The 20,341-nt window shown below is 37.3% G+C and overlaps 1 protein-coding gene across 2 annotated transcripts in view; it reads left to right on the top strand.

Annotated features, from left to right (window-relative positions):
* The window catches only part of APLF (aprataxin and PNKP like factor), an 84,603-nt gene that overhangs the window by 1,795 nt on the left and 62,467 nt on the right, over positions 1–20,341 (top strand). The window contains exon 2 of one of the 2 annotated variants that reach the window (XM_047746068.1): positions 13,182–13,253. The exons of the other annotated variant lie outside the window; for it this stretch is intronic. Within the exon in view, the coding sequence (XP_047602024.1) occupies positions 13,182–13,253 (72 nt within the window). The remainder of the gene's footprint in view (positions 1–13,181; positions 13,254–20,341) is intronic. 2 annotated transcript variants of the gene reach the window in all.

Genomic DNA, 20,341 nt, shown 5'->3' with positions numbered 1-20,341 from the left:
ACATTTCTCCATAGTTTAATTTATACAAACATTTGAGAGAACTGCCTGAGAGGTTTGGTTTTTTTCTCCCACTTTTGTCTCTCTCTCTCTCTCTCTCTCTCTCTCTCTCTCTCTCTCTCTCTATATATATATATATATATATATATAAATATATATATGAAATGTTACAGAGTATGTGCTTCATCTTGAAATCTTACGTCTGGTGACAGTTGAGTTTCGATTTGCTCAACAAATTGTATCACCAGTACAGAGTACTGTGGATCTGGTGAAAAGATCGATAAATTTTAGGTCTGTGTTTTATAAACGTAGCAAAAGGTGACAGACCCTTTCATTGTTTGTAGCTTTATCTTTGTATTATAGGCTTGCTGAGGTGAGATGAGCATAGTTGGTTTCTGTCTTAAAATAGTAAGAGTAGAAAGGAGTAGAAAGCTAGTCTATCTGGTCAGAATTTTACTTCTCCTTTTCAAATAATCATTCAGTGATGAGATTCTCTTGCCAAGTTTGGCAACTGTTAGAAGTGGTTATGAACAATGTCCTAAATGTGTTGGCAGGAAAAATTTGAAGAAGAAACAAATCAGGTTGTGGTTTTAAAGATTTTGGAACTGACATGTTTCTTCCTTTGCAGTAGTTAAAACTCAACATGAGGGGGCGACGGGGTGGCTCAGTTGGTTAAGCGTCTGCCTTCTGCTCAGGTGTGATCTCCAGGGTGTCCTGGGATTGAGCCCTGCCAGGCTCCCTGCTCAGTGGGGAGTCTGCTTCCTCCCCTCCCTTGCCTTCTGTGCCCCCCCATAAATAAATAAAATCTTAAAAAACAAACAAACAACGATGCAACATGAAGGCACTGTGTCAAACAGCAGAAATTCCAGTGAGGCTTTTTTTTGTAGTGTGAGAGAGCAAAGACTTAGTTAAAGTAGGAAAATTCAGGCAGCTCATTGCAAGTTATTCATAATGATTAATTATTAATATGTGATGATTAATAATAATGATGATTTTGGAACTCACTTAACAAATCATGTTTTTTGGAGACAAGTTTCACAAGCCTTCATGGCCACACAAGCATAAAGGTTTATAATTCCAAAAAAAAAAAAAAGGTTTATAATTCCAGTGTTTAAAATGAGCTTGGGGGGCGCCTGGGTGGCTCAGTGGGTTAAGCCGCTGCCTTCGGCTCAGGTCATGATCCCAGGTCCTGGGTTCGAGTCCCACATAGGGCTTTCTGCTCAGCGGGGAGCCTGCTTCCTCCTCTCTCTCTGCCTGCCTCTCTGCTTACTTGTGATTTCTCTCTGTCAAATAAATAAATAAAATCTTTAAAAAAAATAAAATGAGCTTGGTGGTGAAACAATTTGATAAGAATGTCTTTACATTTTTACAGTGGCAAGAAGACAAAGATAACAGAGCACAGTGAAATTTAGTTTTCTTGGGCCATTTGCTTTAGTGGGAGTCTACAGTGAACCCAGGGTCTTTGTTTACTAGGTTGTAATTCTGTTTTATGATCTATACCAATTAAAGGTTTTACGGCAGAATGAATCTCCATGGAATTATCCTGGGTGAAAACTGCCAGTCCCAAAGGTTACATATTGTATGAATTTATTTACATAATGCTATTGAAATGATGAATTATAAACATGGAGAACAGATTCCTGGTTGCCAGGAATTAAAAGAAGGGGGGAAGGGAGGAGGAGGGAGTTGGTATGGCTATAACACAGCAACATGGGGGATTTTTGTGGTGATGGAAATGTTTTGTATCTTGACTGTATCAATACCAATATCTAGTTGGGATATCCTGTTATAGTATTGCAAGATGTTACCACCGGGGAAAACTGGGGATATGGTACAAGAGATTTTTCTGTATTGTATCTCCTAATTATATGTGAACCTACAATTATCTTAAATAAAAAATATACTTAAAAAATGTTTTATATAAAGTATAGCATCTCAAGCAACAGAGGACCTTTTTATTTATTTTATTTATTTATTTAGGACCAAATTATTTACTTTATGGTTTTTCTTTTCTTTTTAAAGAAGATTTTATTTATTTATTTGACACACAGAGATCACAAGTAGTCATAGAGGCAGGCAGAGAGAGAGGAGGAAGCAGGCTATCCGCTGAGCAGAGAGCCTGATGCGGGGCTCGATCCCAGGACCCTGAGACCATGACCTGGGCCGAAAGCAGAGGCTTAACCCACTGAGCCACCCAGCTGCCCCTGCTTTATGATTTTTCTTAAATAAAACTGATTAGACTCTTTTTAAAAGCTGGTTATACCCTTAAAAGAAAACTACTATTTCTGATTTCAAATTTTCCTTTTTCTGTTTTGATAGGGTTTGTATGACACATTTCTTTCTGATCTTTTTCCTCCAAGGGAATGGGACAACATAGCTGTCTAGGTAGTATTCCTAATGGCTGGTGTATGGAATTGACTGCTTTAACTGAAAAGAGAAGAGGCCCTCAGTTGTAGGTGGAGATAGTCAGGCGCTCTAGTATAGACTCTTTCCTGGCATCAGTTCACCACCCCAAGAATGCTCTAAGTGTCCTACAAAGTTTACATAAAGTAACCAGTAACTACTCTGGCCTGGCGACTCTGCATTATTTCTGCTTGTTGCAGAAGCTCGCTAGCTGTTCTGGAATGCTGATCCTACCTGGTTCCCAGGGATGTGCTAAGCACCCCTAGCTGCTGGATATTCCTCCCGCCTCCCACGACCAACTGCCTTAGTTATTGAGCCCAGTCCAGTGCCTGGCACATAGTAGGCCTTCTTCCATGTCTCTTTTTCATTCTACCAACCCTCAAGAAGAGCTTACTTGTAACTCAGGTGCAAAAAGGATCCAGAATTTTGAAGTGAATTTAAATATAGTAAAGAAGCAGTGCTACCAACTGCTAAAGCATATGAAGCACCATTCATGATGGGTTAAATGTTAGCACTTTCCCTATTTTATTGAGTAATGACTTGGTAAATTCAGAAAATAGTTGAATATATACCAGTCAGAATGGAGGGATGAAAGAGAAGTTGTTATTCTCAAGAAACTACAGTTTCATAGGTATGAGAGACAGAGAAACAGGTAACTAAACACTGGTTGCAAATGGGAATGGGGACCAGAGCCAGGCAGGCACCTTGAGTAAGTGAAATTGGAGGGAGGGAGAAAAACAGGTATGGTAACTAAAAGCAGTGTCAATAGATGACAACTGCCTGTTTTGGGAAGGCCACAAGGAAAGGGATCTGTAATGTGGTCCCTGCTCTTCACTCCATGCCTACCTGGTAACAGTGTCCTATTGTTATTTTTAAGAGTAGTAAGAAATCTGGATTTTTAAGCATAACCTCTGACTTTTGAAAGGTCACATTTAATTAAAAGTTTTGTTTGTATCATGAGCCAAACAGAAAAGAATGTTCCATGATACAGAGAAGTATAAGGAGGAACCCTCAGTTAAGATGAGGCTTCAGGGAAGGTTTCGTGAACTCAGTGACATTGAGCTGACTTTGAAGTGTCAGAACAGTTAGAAGTTTGGTAGGTAGAGAGTGGATGGTAGAGAGGGAAAGGCCCTTCAGTCTAAGGGAATGTATGATCTATGGTTTCCTGGCTCTGTGATGGAATGTGTATGACATTGGATGACTTGGTAAGTCCTGACTAGGCTTGTGGGATAATCACATTACATCACTGTTCCCCTTTAACTTTTAGGGACATTGTTGCTTAGTTTTTAGGTTCATGGCAGAATTGAGTGCAGAGTACAGAGAGTTTCTGTATATACCTCTTCCCCCATAACCTCCCTATCAACATTTCATACCACAGTGGTTTATTCGAAGAACCTATACTGACTTGTCATTATCATCCAAAGTCCATAGTTTAACACTAAGGTTCACTCTTGGTACGTATTCTTTGGGTTTTATCAAATGTGTAATGACTCATATGACTATTATAGTATCACACAGAATAGTTTCACTGCTCTAAAAATGCTCTGTGTTCTGTCCTTTCTCTCCCAACCTCTGGCAGCTACTGAACTTTTTACTGTCTCCATAGATTTAACTTTTCCAGAATATTATATAGTTGGAATTATACAGTATGTATATATAGACTTTTAAAGATTGGTTTCTTTCATTTTTTTAAAAAAAGATTTTATTTATTTGAGAGAAAGACGCAGAGAGAGCAAGAGTGGGGGCAGGGCAGGGAGGGTAGAGGGATAAGCAGATTTCCTGTGGAGCAAGAGCTCCATCCTAGGACCCTGGGATCATGACCTGAGCCAAAGGCAGACCTTAACTGACTGAGCCACGTAGGCGCCCCTAAATTGGTTTCTTTCAGTTAGTAATGTGTGTTTAAGGTTCCTCATGGCTTTTTAGTGATGAGTAATAGTCCATTGTCTGGATGTTCTTTAGTTTATTCCTTTACCTACTGAGGGATATCTTGGTTATTCCCAGTTCTGGCAATTATGAATGAAAGCTGTTACAGACATCCACGTGCAAGTTTTTGTGTAGACATAAGTTTTCAGTTCATTTGGGTAAAAACACCAAGGAGCTCAGTTCCTGGATCATATGGTGTGTGTTTAGTTTTGTAAGAAGCTGCAACTGTCTTTCAAGGTGGCTATACACTGTTGTGCATTCCCATCATCAATGGATGATTTCCTGTTGTTCCACAATCTCACCAGTATTTTGTTTTGTCAGTGATTTGGGTTTTGGCCATTCTGATAGGTGTATAGTGAATTACTTTTCTTGTGTGTGTGTATATACATATATACATATATATATACATATATGTATATATGTACATATACATACATATATGTATATATATATATATATGAAGATGATTTTGTTGCAAAATCAGAGTTGGAAACCTCTTCTAGACACATAAAGAATGCTTGGCACAGAGTAATTCTTTAAGAAATATCTGCTGAACTGAATTAAATAACTATGCAGAAACTTTACCAAAGTCTCAAGTGGGGATTTAAACCCCGTTTTGTCTGAGTTCTGTTTCTGTTTTTACTCATTATGTTAACTCATAATATATTCTTGATAAGGACGATTCTCACATTTGTGTAACATTCACTTTGCAAGTAGCATTGCAAGCCAAACAGGTTGGGTGAGTTCAGATTTCAGTGATAGTGGGTCAGCACAGGTCCATCATATTGGCTGACAATCAGCAACCTTGACTTAGGAGCTCAGAAGGTATTGGATTTTACTTTTTAAAATCTAAGTGATCCATATTTCACTAGTATTGTGGATTAAATAGATGCTTGTGAGGTAGCCTGATAACCTAACTACTATTATACCATTAGTCTTATGGGAAAGTATTTCACAAGTTTCAAAGACCCATTTCACATCCAGTTATTAATAATAACCTTTTAAAGCGAGCTTACTGGAATCTGTCTAGAGAGCCTCTGGCAAAAATCAAGTTTGTTTCCTCAAAATTGCCCTTGGTTAATATCAGAAAATGACCTTTGGTACATTCCAAGTGCAATAATGTTAAACACTTTGTATCAACTAACTTTTGCCCTGTTGAGGAATAAGATGGACTTATCCAATGTTATGACAGAGTCTCAGTTTGATTGAGCTCTGGAGTGTGTCCTGGATCTGATAACGTGAAAGCACTCTTGATAAGAAAATTACATGGTTTGTCAGCTGGTTCACAGTAACCTCCCATCCAAGTTACTAACCAGGCCCCACGCTGCTTAGCCTCTGAGATCAGATGAGATTGGATGTGTTCAGGGTGGTATGGCTGTAGACTACAGTAACTAGTCTCTACTTAATTCAAGTCTTAATTTTAGATTTTCTTTACTTGCCACATACACAACTTTGAGGAAAATATTTTATGTAAATTATGTCTGAAATAGGTGCTGTATTTCTTTAGGTTTATGCATTTTCTCATAACACAGACTCAAATCCCATACCAGAGGGTTGTTTATTTTTCTCTACCACAAAAGTTTGAATTTGTCACTTTTTAATTTGTCTGTTGTATTTATGTATGTATTTATTTATTTATTGTCTGTTGTTAATAGAGCAAACCAGATAATTTTGTGTGGTAGCACTGTAAGTTATAAAGTATTATACAAGAAAAATTTAGCCTTTGGTGTGTTATATAATTTATACTGGAAAAAATGAATCTTCCCTCTTTTCTGTTCGTTTATGTTTATAGGAGCCAGGCTACCTGGGGACATTGTATTTATGAGATATATTACACCTGTCTGTGATATTCAGAAATTTCTCTAAGGAAACATTTTAAGAAAAATTAACTGCTGTTGGCTTTTTAGTAAATATATATAGGCAAAAGTGAAATGAAAGGTACCATTGTATTCTGTTTCAGGATCCAGTAGCTTTTTGCTTTTATTTTATTCAGGTTTGTTTTTTATTTTTTAAATGTTGGAAATAATAAACAAATAGGTCAGAGACCTTGATTCAAAACATCCAAGCATTTCTGCTAGTAGCATAAGAATATCTTCATTTTGTTTTACTTCGATAAATGCCAAAAATAAATATTTGGCAAACAAATCACAGTTCTTTTATGTTTTCATGTCTTGTATTTTAGCACAAACTTCATGTCTTAAAAGCGAGGCATGAAGGCAAAGAGAAAGGACTTGTCCTTATCATAATGCATGAAACATTCAGTTTAGAACCAGAAAATCAGAGAGAAGAGATCTACATTTTATTGATACAACAGTGATACAAAAACAGTCCTGTCCCCATTCAAGAAACAATATGAAGAATTCAAATAAAAAGGGTTGGTTTGTTCTGTAGTATCTGAAGAAGAATTGCTGTCATTTTATCTGTTGTTAACAAAAGCTAGGAGTGGGTGCTTGGGTGGCTCAGTGGGTTAAGTGGCCGCCTTCAGCTCAGGTCATGATCCCAGGGTCCTAGGATTGAGCCCCAGAGCAGGCTCCCTGCTCAGTGGGGAGCCTGCTTCTCCCTTTGCCTGCAGCTCTCACTCTCCCTGCTTATGCTCATGCTCTCTCTCTTTCTCTGTCAAATAAATGAATAAACTATTTTAAAAAAACAAAAACAAAGGATGGGGTGATTTCAGCATTACCTGTTAGCCTGTGTATTCTTTAGCTCCTGCTGTATGCTATGCGATTTTTTTACTATTAAAAAAAAAAAAATCTTGGGCTTGAATGTTCAATTTGGTTAGCTTCTCTGTTTTCTAATATTCCTTCTCTGACTAGCTGAACATAAATTTATTATTAGATGTCTAGTATCAATATAACTATTGTTGGAGTAAAGGATATTAATCATAATTGCTTTTGGCAACAAGTAACAGAAATGTGACAAACAGCAGCTTAATCAAACTGAGTTTTCTTTTGTAAGAGAATCTCTGGGGCAGTCAGTCCAGGGCCTGTGCAGATACTCAAGGAATGGGCTCTTCTGCGTTCTTCCTTTTTCATCCTTTGCAGGTGGCTTTCATGCCTGCAGGCTTGAGATGGCCGCTGTACCTTAAAGTGTCCCATTTACACAGTAAGAAAAGGGAAAGGCAGCGGGCAAAAAAGTCCATGCCAGGTGAGCCTGTTCCTTGTTATCATGAAGACTGTAATTTTTCCAGAAGCTCCACTGTTTTAAAATAACATAGATTTTGTTGTTTTGTTTAGGAATGGTGAGGCAACAGATTGGAAGATGATGGCATTGAAAGATAATTTATTATTCACAGTTCCCAAGAGACAGAAGGACACACAGTGTCATGTGGAGCCACATGAGTTTGGTTGAAGTAGAAGGCAGAGCTAGGGGAACTGCAGGAAAGACTTTCTTACAGTTCTCTCAGCAGTGGATGGGCAGGGCAAAGCTAGAAGGTATAGGATGGTCTAGTTTGAATAGTTTTATGGGGCTCTGAGCTGTAGGGCCTGTCCCTAGTTGTCTGATGCGTAGTCCTGGGGTGATTGGGGCAGCATAAGAGCCAGGTAGAGCCATAATTGGGAGAAGAGGCTTCAGATTGGTTAGTTTGCATATGACAGGTATCCTTGCAGGTGAGTCATTTACTTTCTTTAAGGAAGTCCATAAACCCGGGGAGCCTGGGTGGCTCAGTGGGTGGGACGCTGCCTTCGGCTCGGGTCATGATCTCAGGTCCTGGGATCAAGCCCCGCATCGGGCTCTCTGCTCAGCAGGGAGCCTGCTTCCTCCTCTCTCTCTGCCTGCCTCTCTGCCTGCTTGTGCTCTCTCTCTGTCAAATAAGTAAATAAAAAATCTTAAAAAAAAAAAAAAAAAAGAAGAAGTCCATAACCCTGGGAGAGGTCGTCTTTCCTTAGTCCAATATGCCAATATCAAAACATTAGATGCGGAAACTAGAAAATCTGGTTAATACACAACTCTTAACATCCTTTGTTAGAACTTGTCATTTGGCCATCCATAGCTACAGGGAATTCTGGGCATTTGGATATTTTTAAATGGGTACATTGTTATCCTAAATAAAACTGGAATAAATATTAGTACTGAAGAAGAAATGAATAGCTATTGAAGAAGCAACTAGTAGCATCTGGTACACAAGGTCACATGTGAAGAAAAGGCATCTAACAGTATAGGTGTAGTTTAAATCATAAGTTGCAAATTCAAATGCCTGCAGAGGCCAGGTATACCACTGTGAAGTGTACTCAGTGGAAGGTTATAGGGAATGCTGGGGACTGTGGTGAGATGGAAGGTGCATATACTTTTCAAAGCAAAACTTAAAACAAAAACCTGAATGAAAAGCCTGGCTACCAGTTTGTGGTGCCTAGTCTAAAACAAAGAGGTTTAAAAAATTACTACTAAATAGGAGACGTATCAATTTTACTGAAATTAGTGTAAATTAAATTATATTTCATTTATGTTATTTAGCAATATATACTGCATTTTCTAGATAATTTATCTATTTTTAGAGAGAGGGCACATGCCTGTGTGAGCAGGGGGAGGGGTATTGGGGGAGAGAGCGAGAGAGAATAATCTAAAGCAGCTCCACACCCAGCGAGGAGCCACATGCTGAGCCCTATGTGGGGCTCATTTCTCACAACTGAGATCATGACCTTAGCCGAAATCAAGAGCCAGAGGCCTACCTGGCTAAGCCACCCAGGTGCCCCGAAATTGTTGATGATGTTGTGTGGTCGCTTTGGGAAGGTGGAGTCTGTCAGACTTCTCCAGTGAAGACACAGTTCCTGTTGTGAGTAATTTCTGCAGTGATGCTTTGAGACTTCAGAATATTCTTTTTCCCATCAAGCACTCACCTGAAAGTTAACACCCATCTATCCTTTACTGAGTCAATTATTATATTGGTAGTAACAAAATAGTGATTTTCTGGTTCCATCATTTTTTCTTCATCAGTTGGCATTCTTTTATGAATAAGAGCTTTTCCTCCCAGCCCTAGCCCCATTTCCTTTCTTGAGTTCAGTATGAACTCATGGATTATTTTGTATTCAAAATGTGTTGTATTCCATTATTATCATTATTCATATTGGTGCCCAGATTGTTCCCAGTTTTGCTAGACCATTAAGCTGCTGGATGTGACATATATTTTCATTATTTCCCAATCAAGGTGTGACTGTTTGGGGGAGTTATCTTATCTGTGCCCCACTACACCTAGTTTCTCACTCCCTCTCTTTTTTTCCTCCCAGTTCACTTGACTTTCTGTTCCAGCACAGTAACATTTGGTTGCATTTCGTGTTTCTTTCCCCTCTTACATGTAAAACTTGTGGTAATCTCTGTCTCCTAGTTGCACTTTAGATGTGAATATAGGTGACTTTATTTGTTCTATTTGTTAATCTCTGATTTTTTATGTGGTGTGATTAGTATTTAGGTGGCTATAGTTATTTGATAGGAAATTGGAATTCCTTTATTTTAACTATTTTTATGGCTTTCTAAAATGTGAAATGTTTCATTTTCAAATGAAGTTTTCATTTAAACATGATAATCAACAAGTAAACTTGGTTAAATATTTAGTAATTTATGAAGTATGTGATGCCTTTTGTCCCTAGACTCAATAGCTTCTAGCCAGAGCAGTCTTTTTGAGTCTTTGGGTTTCTTTGCTTTTCTATAGCTTGGTCGTTTCACTTGCAGACCAACATCAGTCATTTTTCCCCATTGTCAGTCAATGCACCATCTACTAAGCCCTATCCACTTCATTGTCTACTGGGAGTAGAGAATTAGAAATTCAGACGAGATTGGGTGCATTCAGGGTGGTATGGCCATAGACTCTTGGGAATTCCAATAACATATCTTGTTAGACTTGGCTATGACATTAGAATAAATAGGACCAAATGAAACCCAAAGACCTTCTGGAGTTTTTTTTAGGGCTTGATTTTCTCATAATGTCTATTTACTTAATAAATAGTCATTCTGCCTTATTTCCAATTCTTTAGTATGTTCTAGTTTAGACAAGCTGATGGTAAATACTCTAAAAAATATATTTTATGTAATGAGGGAGGCAATAAAGTGTTAAAAGGAAGATTGTCTCTAGAATCTGATTCCTTCTGTTAAAGTCTGATCATGCTTATTGGCTGTGTAACTTTGAGTAGTTGCTTAGCATCTTTGTACTTTAATTTCTCACTTATAAAATAAAGATAATAGTGTCTTTTCTGCAGGTTTTGTGAATATTAAAAAAATGATACCTGATGAATAATAGGACAGCACCTTGGTCTTGATAAACAATTACTATTATAGTTAATATAGTAATTAAGAATATATGGATATTTACTCTGCATAAGGAACAGTGATCTCTGCTGGGATTGAGCCCTGCATTGGGCTCTCTGCTTGGCAGGGACCCCGCCCTGCTTCCCCCACTCCTCCACCTGCCTCTCTGCCTACTTGTGGTCTCATCAAATAAATAAAATCTTTAAAAAAATAAATAAACCTTTAAAGAAAATGAAGCAGGTCATCAGATCTTTAGGATAGTCTATTTATGACCTAGCCTCCACATACCCTCTACCTTCTACCCTCCCCACAACCATCCTGAAATCAAAATAAGCTCTAATGATAATTCATTAAAACTGTAAGCTTCCCATAAAGGGAACATAAATTATTATTTTTTAACTTTTTCATGATTTAGCCATACAGTTTAAAAGGGACTGTTATAGCTAAATGCCCAAACAATATTAACTTTAAAGACTCTTTAAAGAACATTTTTTTTTATATACTATAGAAATGCATAGCTTGCCATGAAATGACATTGTTGTGGAATGAAATGTCCACTAGAGGTCATATTATGCCTTCATATAATTTTTTCATGCCAGTGTCAGGAAAGCCTACTTCAAAGAAAGACTGAGATAGGAAAAGTTCATTATTGCTTCCTGCAAAAATATGGTTTGGAAAAGAAAGAAACTGAAGCTGTACTATTAAAGGAACCATCATTGCATACCATGGTTTTATATTTGACAGTCTGCTTGCTCAATTGGTTAGAAAATCAATTTGTATTATTGTGTCTTACTACCCAAGTTAGAATTAGAAGCTTCTTACTCCCTGACACAGAGTAATTTTCTTTTCTTGAAACTGTTTCTAAATTATTATATGCAGGTATAGAATCATACAAGACTGTTCTCCCCACATATTTATTTTTATTAACGAGTATAGTTTTGGAGTGCTACCTGCTTGAGGAGTGGCCTACACAAGTTATTTCAGTTTCAGTTCTCTAGACTTTCAATTTCCAAATTTGTAAAATGTGAATAAACCTATGGCAGTATTATAGTGAATCTCAGCATTTAAGTGAAAGTTCTGTGCAAATGATAGAATCTGTGCACATGGTAAAGTGGGTTATCAGGCAACTGCTGTTGTTTTGGGCCCCAAAGGCACATGATGGGGGAGAATATAGGAACCTCCAGTTTCCTTCTTTCTGATAGAATAGATTATTAGTTTATATTTACTTTTCTGAGGGGTGGTGGTGTGGCTCAGTCCATTAAGCGTCTGACTCTTGATTTCAGCTCAGTCTTGATCCCAGGTTCGTAGGTTCAAACCCTGTTTTGGGCTTTGCCTTGGGTGTAGGGCCTACTTTAAAAAAAAAAAAAAAAGTAATATATTTACTTTTCTGAACTAGCCATTGTGGCCAACAATGTATATATTTTAAGTGGGCTACTTTTAAGATACTTTATTTTAGAGAATGTTCTAAAAATTAACTGTAGCTATTGCAAATACACCTATATGGAATTCATTCTACTGTGAGGTCTATTTTTATACAGTCATTGTCTTACATGCAGAACTGCTCTCTGTTTAAGAAAAATGAATGAGTACTGATTCCTGGCACTTTCACATTTTTTCAGGTTTTTGCAGAACTAATGGGTTTAATTGAATTAGGCATTGCTGTAGTCTGTTTTTATCGATAATTTTGGTCTTGAGATAGATAATACCAGAGTTGAAGTGATCAAGAGATGGGCCAGATAATTATGACATTAAGGAAAGTTTGTGCATAAAATATTATTATTATGTATCTGCCAGAAATAGCAAAGGCAATCTTAACTATTATGTTTATAGCTTTGTAGGGAAGGCTCAGTTGGCAATTTCAGCATTTAAAGTACAAGTGATTTCTAAACCCTGGTATGCAGAAGTGCTTGTGAGCATAAGTAGAATACTGTTGGCTCAAAACAGGAAGCAAATATATTCATTATATGTTATTATATAATATTAGTATATGTGTATATATTGTATTATACACACACATGCACACACACACACACACGGATATATAAATGATAATCTCTTCTTCACTGTAAGTATTTGATTTTCATCACTTTCCCTCCCACCCTCCTGTTCTCTTAACTACTTAACTGATGGTCCTAGGGCTCCGTTGCTGGTCTGCCTGACCCGAAAAGTTGTAGTCACCCCTTTATATTTACCAGACTGCTGCTCTTTAAATCCTTTTGTCATCATAACATACTATGTATTTCTTGTATTTGAAAGGTTTTCTAATAAGTACATCATATATAGATTTTTTTTCTCATTTTATGAATTTTATTGATAAGAATCCTCACAGAATACCTATCTCGAATGGAAACTATGATAAAAGGCTTTGGAATGTGTTAGATTCCAAGTCTGAGTCTCTGCTCTGCCATTTATTCTTCTTATGACCTTGGGCAATTCCCTTAATTCCAGAGTTGTTTCATTATCTGTTCAGTGAGGACAATCATTTTAATACACAGTTGCTAAGTGACTATTTCATATCTAACCTAATTTTAGAAACATTGCTATTGGTTTTGTTGTTGTTGTTGTTACTGTTGTTTTTTTATGGAGGTAGCTGTATTTGAAATGTTTATTTTTTCCCCCCATAGATAACAGACAAGAGAGTGTCCAGGAGACATGCCATTCTTGAGGTGGTTGGTGGTCAGCTTCGAATCAAACCGGTATATATGTTATTCATGAATTGTTTTTAACTTTTTGCCTCTCACCTTTTTTCAGTTCCTGATTAAAGTGGCTTATTTCTAAGGTTATAGAAATAGGGAATGATGTCAGAATGAATATATCATTATTTCTAGAGGATAATTGGGAGATAAACATCTAAACTATTTATTTTCCTGTAAGACAGTGCTACATTTATCTAGTTAGAATTTCAGTGAAAGGGGCACCTGGGTGGCTCAGTGGGTTAAGCCTCTGCCTTCAGCTCAGGTCATGATCTTAGGGTCCTGGGATTGGCTCTCTGCTCAGGGAGCCTGCTTCCCCCTCTCTCTACCTGCCTCTCTGCCTACTTGTGATCTCTCTCTCTCTGTCGAATAAATAAGTAAAATCTTAAAAAAAAAAATTTCAGTGAAAGCTAACTACCAGTTCATGTATACATTTTGACTGGGTGTTACAACTAAGATTCTATAAGAAAGCCTATAACTATATAATGGTTTGTTTGAAGGAGGTGAAGTAGTGACTGAAGTCACTTAAATGTTACAGGGTTGTACCTTAATAGATTTCTGTACCTCTGTGTGTAGAATTGAATAATTCTAAAATTTAGACCTTATTAAACTTTAGGGTTGCATAAATAATCTTAATTTGAAAGTTCTTGTTGAGGACTAACATTTTAATTGCTTGCTTTATAGTTTAAGTACTGATATATTATAGGGATATTAGTTTCTGAGGATATACTATGTGATTATTCCTTTCCATTTGCACAGTGTGTTGTATAGGAGAATAGAATATGTGTACAAGGGTCCATCTGTTTTGGACTAGATACTGTGATGGTAAAATTATTATGGAATAAAATTCATTAATTTGTAATATTTTTAAACCTATTTGTATTTTCATCTTATATACGTACAGCTGCCTTTATTTATCATTAGTTCTTTTACATGTAAAGTACTTTTATTATCCTATGTTGAGCTGTTTCCAAACATGAGAAGTATCCTTTTAATTCTGGTATTGGAAAAGTTTTGAATAAAGCTGAATTTACCCCATCTTGATTAAATAGATACTTGGAAAAAGGTTTGTATATCATTCTGCATTGTCTTGTCTTGAAAAGTGCTGATAGCTACAGTCATCTCTCCTGTGAGAGCCCCTTTATTTACCATTAGCTGTTCATCTCTGAATCCTCTCCAACTATCCTCTTCTTAGATGAGACTTTCCAGATCATAAGCTTGTTGAATATAGGAACACTGACCCATCTTTGTGTCTTTAGTATCTAGTGTAATGCTGAGCACATCGTAGGTACTTAATTCATATTTGTGAATGCATGAAGAAATGCTGCAGTGAGAACTATCTGTGGCACTTTTAAAAGTGGAGATATCATGAATTTTTACAAAATTATGTTAGTCCTAGCACATAATTTCTAACACCATTTCCATTACAACTATGGCCTAAAATAAACAGGTTTATTTTTATTGTTATTGAAGCATATTGAGGTAGAGAATATAGGAATCTCTAAATTCCCATCCTGACTTTTCTGATAAAGCATATCATTACTTGATATTTACTTTTTTCAAAATAGTAATTATAGCAAATAATACACACGGCTCCTCAAAGAATACCTACAACTCAATACTTACTACATTATTTAGATTTACTTCTCTTATCATTCACATTAACGAAATGGAGACCTTCTGGTGAGTATGTACTTTTTGGAAAATGTAACATCTAAATAGTCCTTGAGGATTAGATTTCTAGTTATTTTTGATTCCAAAGCAGGGAATATCAGCTCCTGCAAGTAGGTTTGTAGACTTTTCTAGATTTGCATTATTAGTATTCAAGTCCTACTATGTATACGTATATCACAAATTAATCAATAAGCCAAGACTATTCTTTAGGCAACTTGTAAGACAGATCCTTGGTTTATACCTGTAATTCCTGATATTTTCGAAGCTTTGCTTTTGTTTCAAATAATATCTGAAAAATTTGTTGTAGCAGAAGAATTGTAGACAATGACATGATCCAATTTGAGAACTCAGCATATTTATTTGTAAGCAAATTAATCAGCTGAATTGTGAAGAATTGAATAGCTATTAGATTTCTTCTTACATTTTTATTTACTCAGTGCTAAGAAGAAACCCTTCTTTAATTTTATTTTTTATAAACATATATTTTTATCCCCAGGGGTACAGGTCTGCGAATCGCCAGGTTTACACACTTCACAGCACTCACCATAGCACATACCCTCCCCAATATCCATAACCCCACCCCCCTCTCCCAACCCCCCTCCCCCCATCAACCCTCAGTTTGTTTTGTGAGATTAAGAGTCACTTATGGTTTGTCTCCCTCCCAATCCCATCTTGTTACATTTATTCTTCTCCTACCCCCTTAACCCTCCATGTTGCGTCTCCTCTCCCTCATATCAGGGAGATCATATGATAGTTGTCTTTCTCCGATTGACTTATTTCGCTAAGCATGATACCCTCTAGTTCCATCCACGTCGTCGCAAATGGCAAGATTTCATTTCTTTTGATGGCTGCATAGTATTCCATTGTGTATATATACCACATCTTCTTTATCCATTCGTCTGTTGATGGACATCTAGGTTCTTTCCATAGTTTGGCTATTGTAGACATTGCTGCTATAAACATTCGGGTGCACGTGCCCCTTCGGATCACTACGTTTGTATCTTTAGGGTAAATACCCAGCAGTGCAATTGCTGGGTCATAGGGTAGTTCTATTTTCAACATTTTGAGGAACCTCCATGCTGTTTTCCAGAGTGGTTGCACCAGCTTGCATTCCCACCAACAGTGTAGGAGGGTTCCCCTTTCTCCGCATCCTCGCCAGCATCTGTCATTTCCTGACTTGTTAATTTTAGCCATTCTGACTGGTGTGAGGTGATATCTCATTGTGGTTTTGATTTGTATTTCCCTGATGCCGAGTGATATGGAGCACTTTTTCATGTGTCTGTTGGCCATCTGGATGTCTTCTTTGCAGAAATGTCTGTTCATGTCCTCTGCCCATTTCTTGATTGGATTATTTGTTCTTTGGGTGTTGAGTTTGCTAAGTTCTTTATAGATTTTGGACACTAGCCCTTTATCTGATATGTCGTTTGCAAATATCTTCTCCCATTCTGTCAGTTGTCTTTTGGTTTTGTTCACTGTTTCCTTTGCTGTGCAAAAGCTTTTGATCTTGATAAAATCCCAATAGTTCATTTTTGCTCTTGCTTCCCTTGCCTTTGGTGATGTTCCTAGGAAGATGTTGCTGCGGCTGAGGTCGAAGAGGTTGCTGCCTGTGTTCTCCTCAAGGATTTTGATGGATTCCTTTCTCACATTGAGATCCTTCATCCATTTTGAGTCTATTTTCAGGTGTGGTGTAAGGAAATGATCCAATTTCATTTTTCTGCATGTGGCTGTCCAATTTTCCCAACACCATTTATTGAAGAGGCTGTCTTTGTTCCATTGGACATTCTTTCCTGCTTTGTCGAAGATGAGTTGACCATAGAGTTGAGGGTCTATTTCTGGGCTCTCTATTCTGTTCCATTGATCTATGTGTCTGTTTTTGTGCCAGTACCATGCTGTCTTGATGATGACAGCTTTGTAATAGAGCTTGAAGTCCGGAATTGTGATGCCACCAACTTTGGCTTTCTTTTTCAATATTCCTTTGGCTATTCGAGGTCTTTTCTGGTTCCATATAAATTTTAGGATTATTTGTTCCATTTCTTTGAAAAAAATGGATGGTACTTTGATAGGAATTGCATTAAATGTGTAGATTGCTTTAGGTAGCATAGACATTTTCACAATATTTATTCTTCCAATCCAGGAGCATGGAACATTTTTCCATTTCTTTGTGTCTTCCTCAATTTCTTTCATGAGTACTTTATAGTTTTCTGTGTATAGATTCTTAGTCTCTTTGGTTAGGTTTATTCCTAGGTATCTTATAGTTTTGGGTGCAATTGTAAATGGGATGGACTCCTTAATTTCTCTTTCTTCTGTCTTGTTGTTGGTGTAGAGAAATGCAACTGATTTCTGTGCATTGATTTTATATCCTGACACTTTACTGAATTCCTGTACAAGTTCTAGCAGTTTTGGAGTGGAGTCTTTTGGGTTTTCCACATAGAGTATCATATCATCTGCAAAGACTGATAGTTTGACTTCTTCTTTGCCGATTTGGATGCCTTTAATTTCCTTTTGTTGTCTGATTGCTGAGGCTAGGACTTCTAGTACTATGTTGAATAGCAGTGGTGATAACAGACATCCCTGCCGTGTTCCTGACCTTAGCGGAAAAGCTTTCAGTTTTTCTCCATTGAGAATGATATTTACAGTGGGTTTTTCATAGATGGCTTTGATAATATTGAGGTATGTACCGTCTGTCCCTACACTTGGAAGAGTTTTGATCAGGAAGGGATGCTGTACTTTGTCAAATGCTTTTTCAGCATCTATGGAGAGTATCATATGATTCTTGTTCTTTCTTTTATTAATGTGTTGTATCACATTGATTGATTTGCGGATGTTGAACCAACCTTGCAGCCCTGGAATAAATCCCACTTGGTCATGGTGAATAATCCTTTTAATGTACTGTTGAATCCTATTGGCTAGTATTTTGGCGAGAATTTTTGCATCTGTGTTCATCAAGGATATTGGTCTGTAGTTCTCTTTTTTGATGGGATCCTTGTCTGGTTTTAGGATCAAGGTGATGCTGGCCTCATAAAATGAGTTTGGAAGTTTTCCTTCTATTTCTATTTTTTGGAACAGTTTCAGGAGAATAGGAATTATTTCTTCTTTCAATGTTTGGTAGAATTCCCCCGGGAAGCCATCTGGCCCTGGGCTTTTACTTGTTTGGAGATTTTTGATGACTGTTTCAATCTCCTTACTGGTTATGGGTCTGTTCAGGCTTTCCATTTCTTCCTGGTTCAGCTGTGGTAGTTTATATGTCTCTAGGAATGCATCCATTTCTTCCAGATTGTCAAATTTATTGGCGTAGAGTTGCTCATAGTATGTTCTTATAATTGTCTGTATTTCTTTGGTGTTCGTTGTGAGCTCTCCTCTTTCATTCATGATTTTATTTATTTGGGTCCTTTCTCTTTTCTTTTTGATAAGTCTGGCCAGGGGTTTATCAATCTTATTAATTCTTTCAAAGAACCAGCTCCTAGTTTCGTTGATTTGTTCTATTGTTTTTTTGGTTTCTATTTCATTGATTTCTGCTCTGATCTTTATGATTTCTCTTCTCCTGCTGGGTTTAGGGTTTCTTTCTTGTTCTTTCTCCAGCTCCTTTAGGTGTAGGGTTAGGTTGTGTACCTGAGACCTTTCTTGTTTCTTGAGAAAGGCTTGTACCGCTATATATTTTCCTCTCAGGACTGCCTTTGTTGTGTCCCACAGATTCTGAACCGTTGTGTTTTCATTATCATTTGTTTCCATAAATTTTTTTCAATTCTTCTTTAATTTCCTGGTTGACCCATTCATTCTTTAGAAGGATGCTGTTTAGTCTCCATGTATTTGGGTTCTTTCCAAATTTCCTCTTGTGATTGAGTTCTAGCTTCAGAGCATTGTGGTGTGAAAATATGCAGGGAATGATCCCAATCTTTTGATACCGGTTGAGACTTGATTTAGGACCAAGAATGTGATCTATTCTGGAGAATGTTCCATGTGCACTAGAGAAGAATGTGTATTCTGTTGCTTTGGGATGAAATGTTCTGAATATATCTGTGATGTCCATCTGGTCCAGTGTGTCATTTAAGGCCTTGATTTCCTTGTTGATCTTTTGCTTGGATGATCTGTCCATTTCAGTGAGGGGAGTGTTAAAATGCCCTACTATTATTGTATTCTTGTCGATGTGTTTCTTTGATTTTGTTATTAATTGGTTTATATAGTTGGCTGCTCCCACGTTAGGGGCATAGATATTTAAAATTGTTAGATCTTCTTGTTGGACAGTTCCTTTGAGTATGATATAGTGTCCTTCCTCATCTCTTATTATAGTCTTTGGATTAAAATCTAATTGATCTGCTATAAGGATTGCCACTTCTGCTTTCTTCTGATGTCCATTAGCATGGTAAATTCTTTTCCACCCCCTCACTTTAAACCTGGAGGTGTCTTCAGGTTTAAGATGAGTTTCTTGTAGGCAACATATAGATGGGTTTTGTTTTTTTATCCATTCTGATACCCTGTGTCTTTTGATTGGGGCATTTAGCCCATTAACATTCAGGGTAAGTATTGAGAGATATGAATTTAGTGCCATTGTATTGCCTGTAAGGTGACTGTTATTGTATATTGTCTCTGTTTCTTTCTGATCTACTACTTTTTGGGTCTCTCTTTGCTTAGAGGACCCCTTTCAATATTTCCTGTAGAGCTGGTTTGGTATTTGCAAATTCTTTCAGTTTTTGTTTGTCCTGGAAGCTTTTAATCTCTCCTTCTATTTTCAATGATAGCCTAGCTGGATATAGTATTCTTGGCTGCATGTTTTTCTCATTTAGTACTCTGAATATATCATGCCAGCTCTTTCTGGCCTGCCAGGTCTCTGTGGATAAGTCTGCTGCCAATCTAATATTTTTACCATTTGACATTACAGACTTCTTTTCCCGGGCTGCTTTCAGGATCTTTTCTTTGTCACTAAGACTTGTAAATTTTACTATTAGGTGACGGGGTGTGGCCTATTCTTATTGATTTTGAGGGGGGTTCTCTGAACCTCCTGGATTTTGATGCTTGTTCCCTTTGCCATATTGGGGAAATTCTCTCCAATAATTCTCTCCAACATACCTTCTGCTCCCCTCTCTGTTTCCTCTTCTTCTGGAATCCCAATTATTCTAATGTTGTTTCGTCTTATGGTGTCACTTATCTCTCGAATTCTCCCCTCGTGGTCCAGTAGCTGTTTGTCCCTCTTTTGCTCAGCTTCTTTATTCTCTGTTTGGTCTTCTATATCGCTAATTCTTTCTTCTGCCTCATTTATCCTAGCAGTGAGAGCCTCCATTTTTGATTGCACCTCATTAATAGCTTTTTTGATTTCAACTTGGTTAGATTTTAGTTCTTTTATTTCTCCAGAAAGGGCTTTTATATCTCCCGAGAGGGTTGCTTTAATATCTTCCATGCCTTTTTCAAGCCCGGCTAGAACC

Source organism: Lutra lutra, chromosome 9 (genome assembly GCF_902655055.1).
Source record: "Lutra lutra chromosome 9, mLutLut1.2, whole genome shotgun sequence".
In the NCBI taxonomy this organism is placed as follows: domain Eukaryota; kingdom Metazoa; phylum Chordata; class Mammalia; order Carnivora; family Mustelidae; genus Lutra; species Lutra lutra.
The sequence above is the reverse complement of the archived record's forward strand: the minus strand, read 5'-3'. Positions and strand labels throughout refer to the sequence as shown.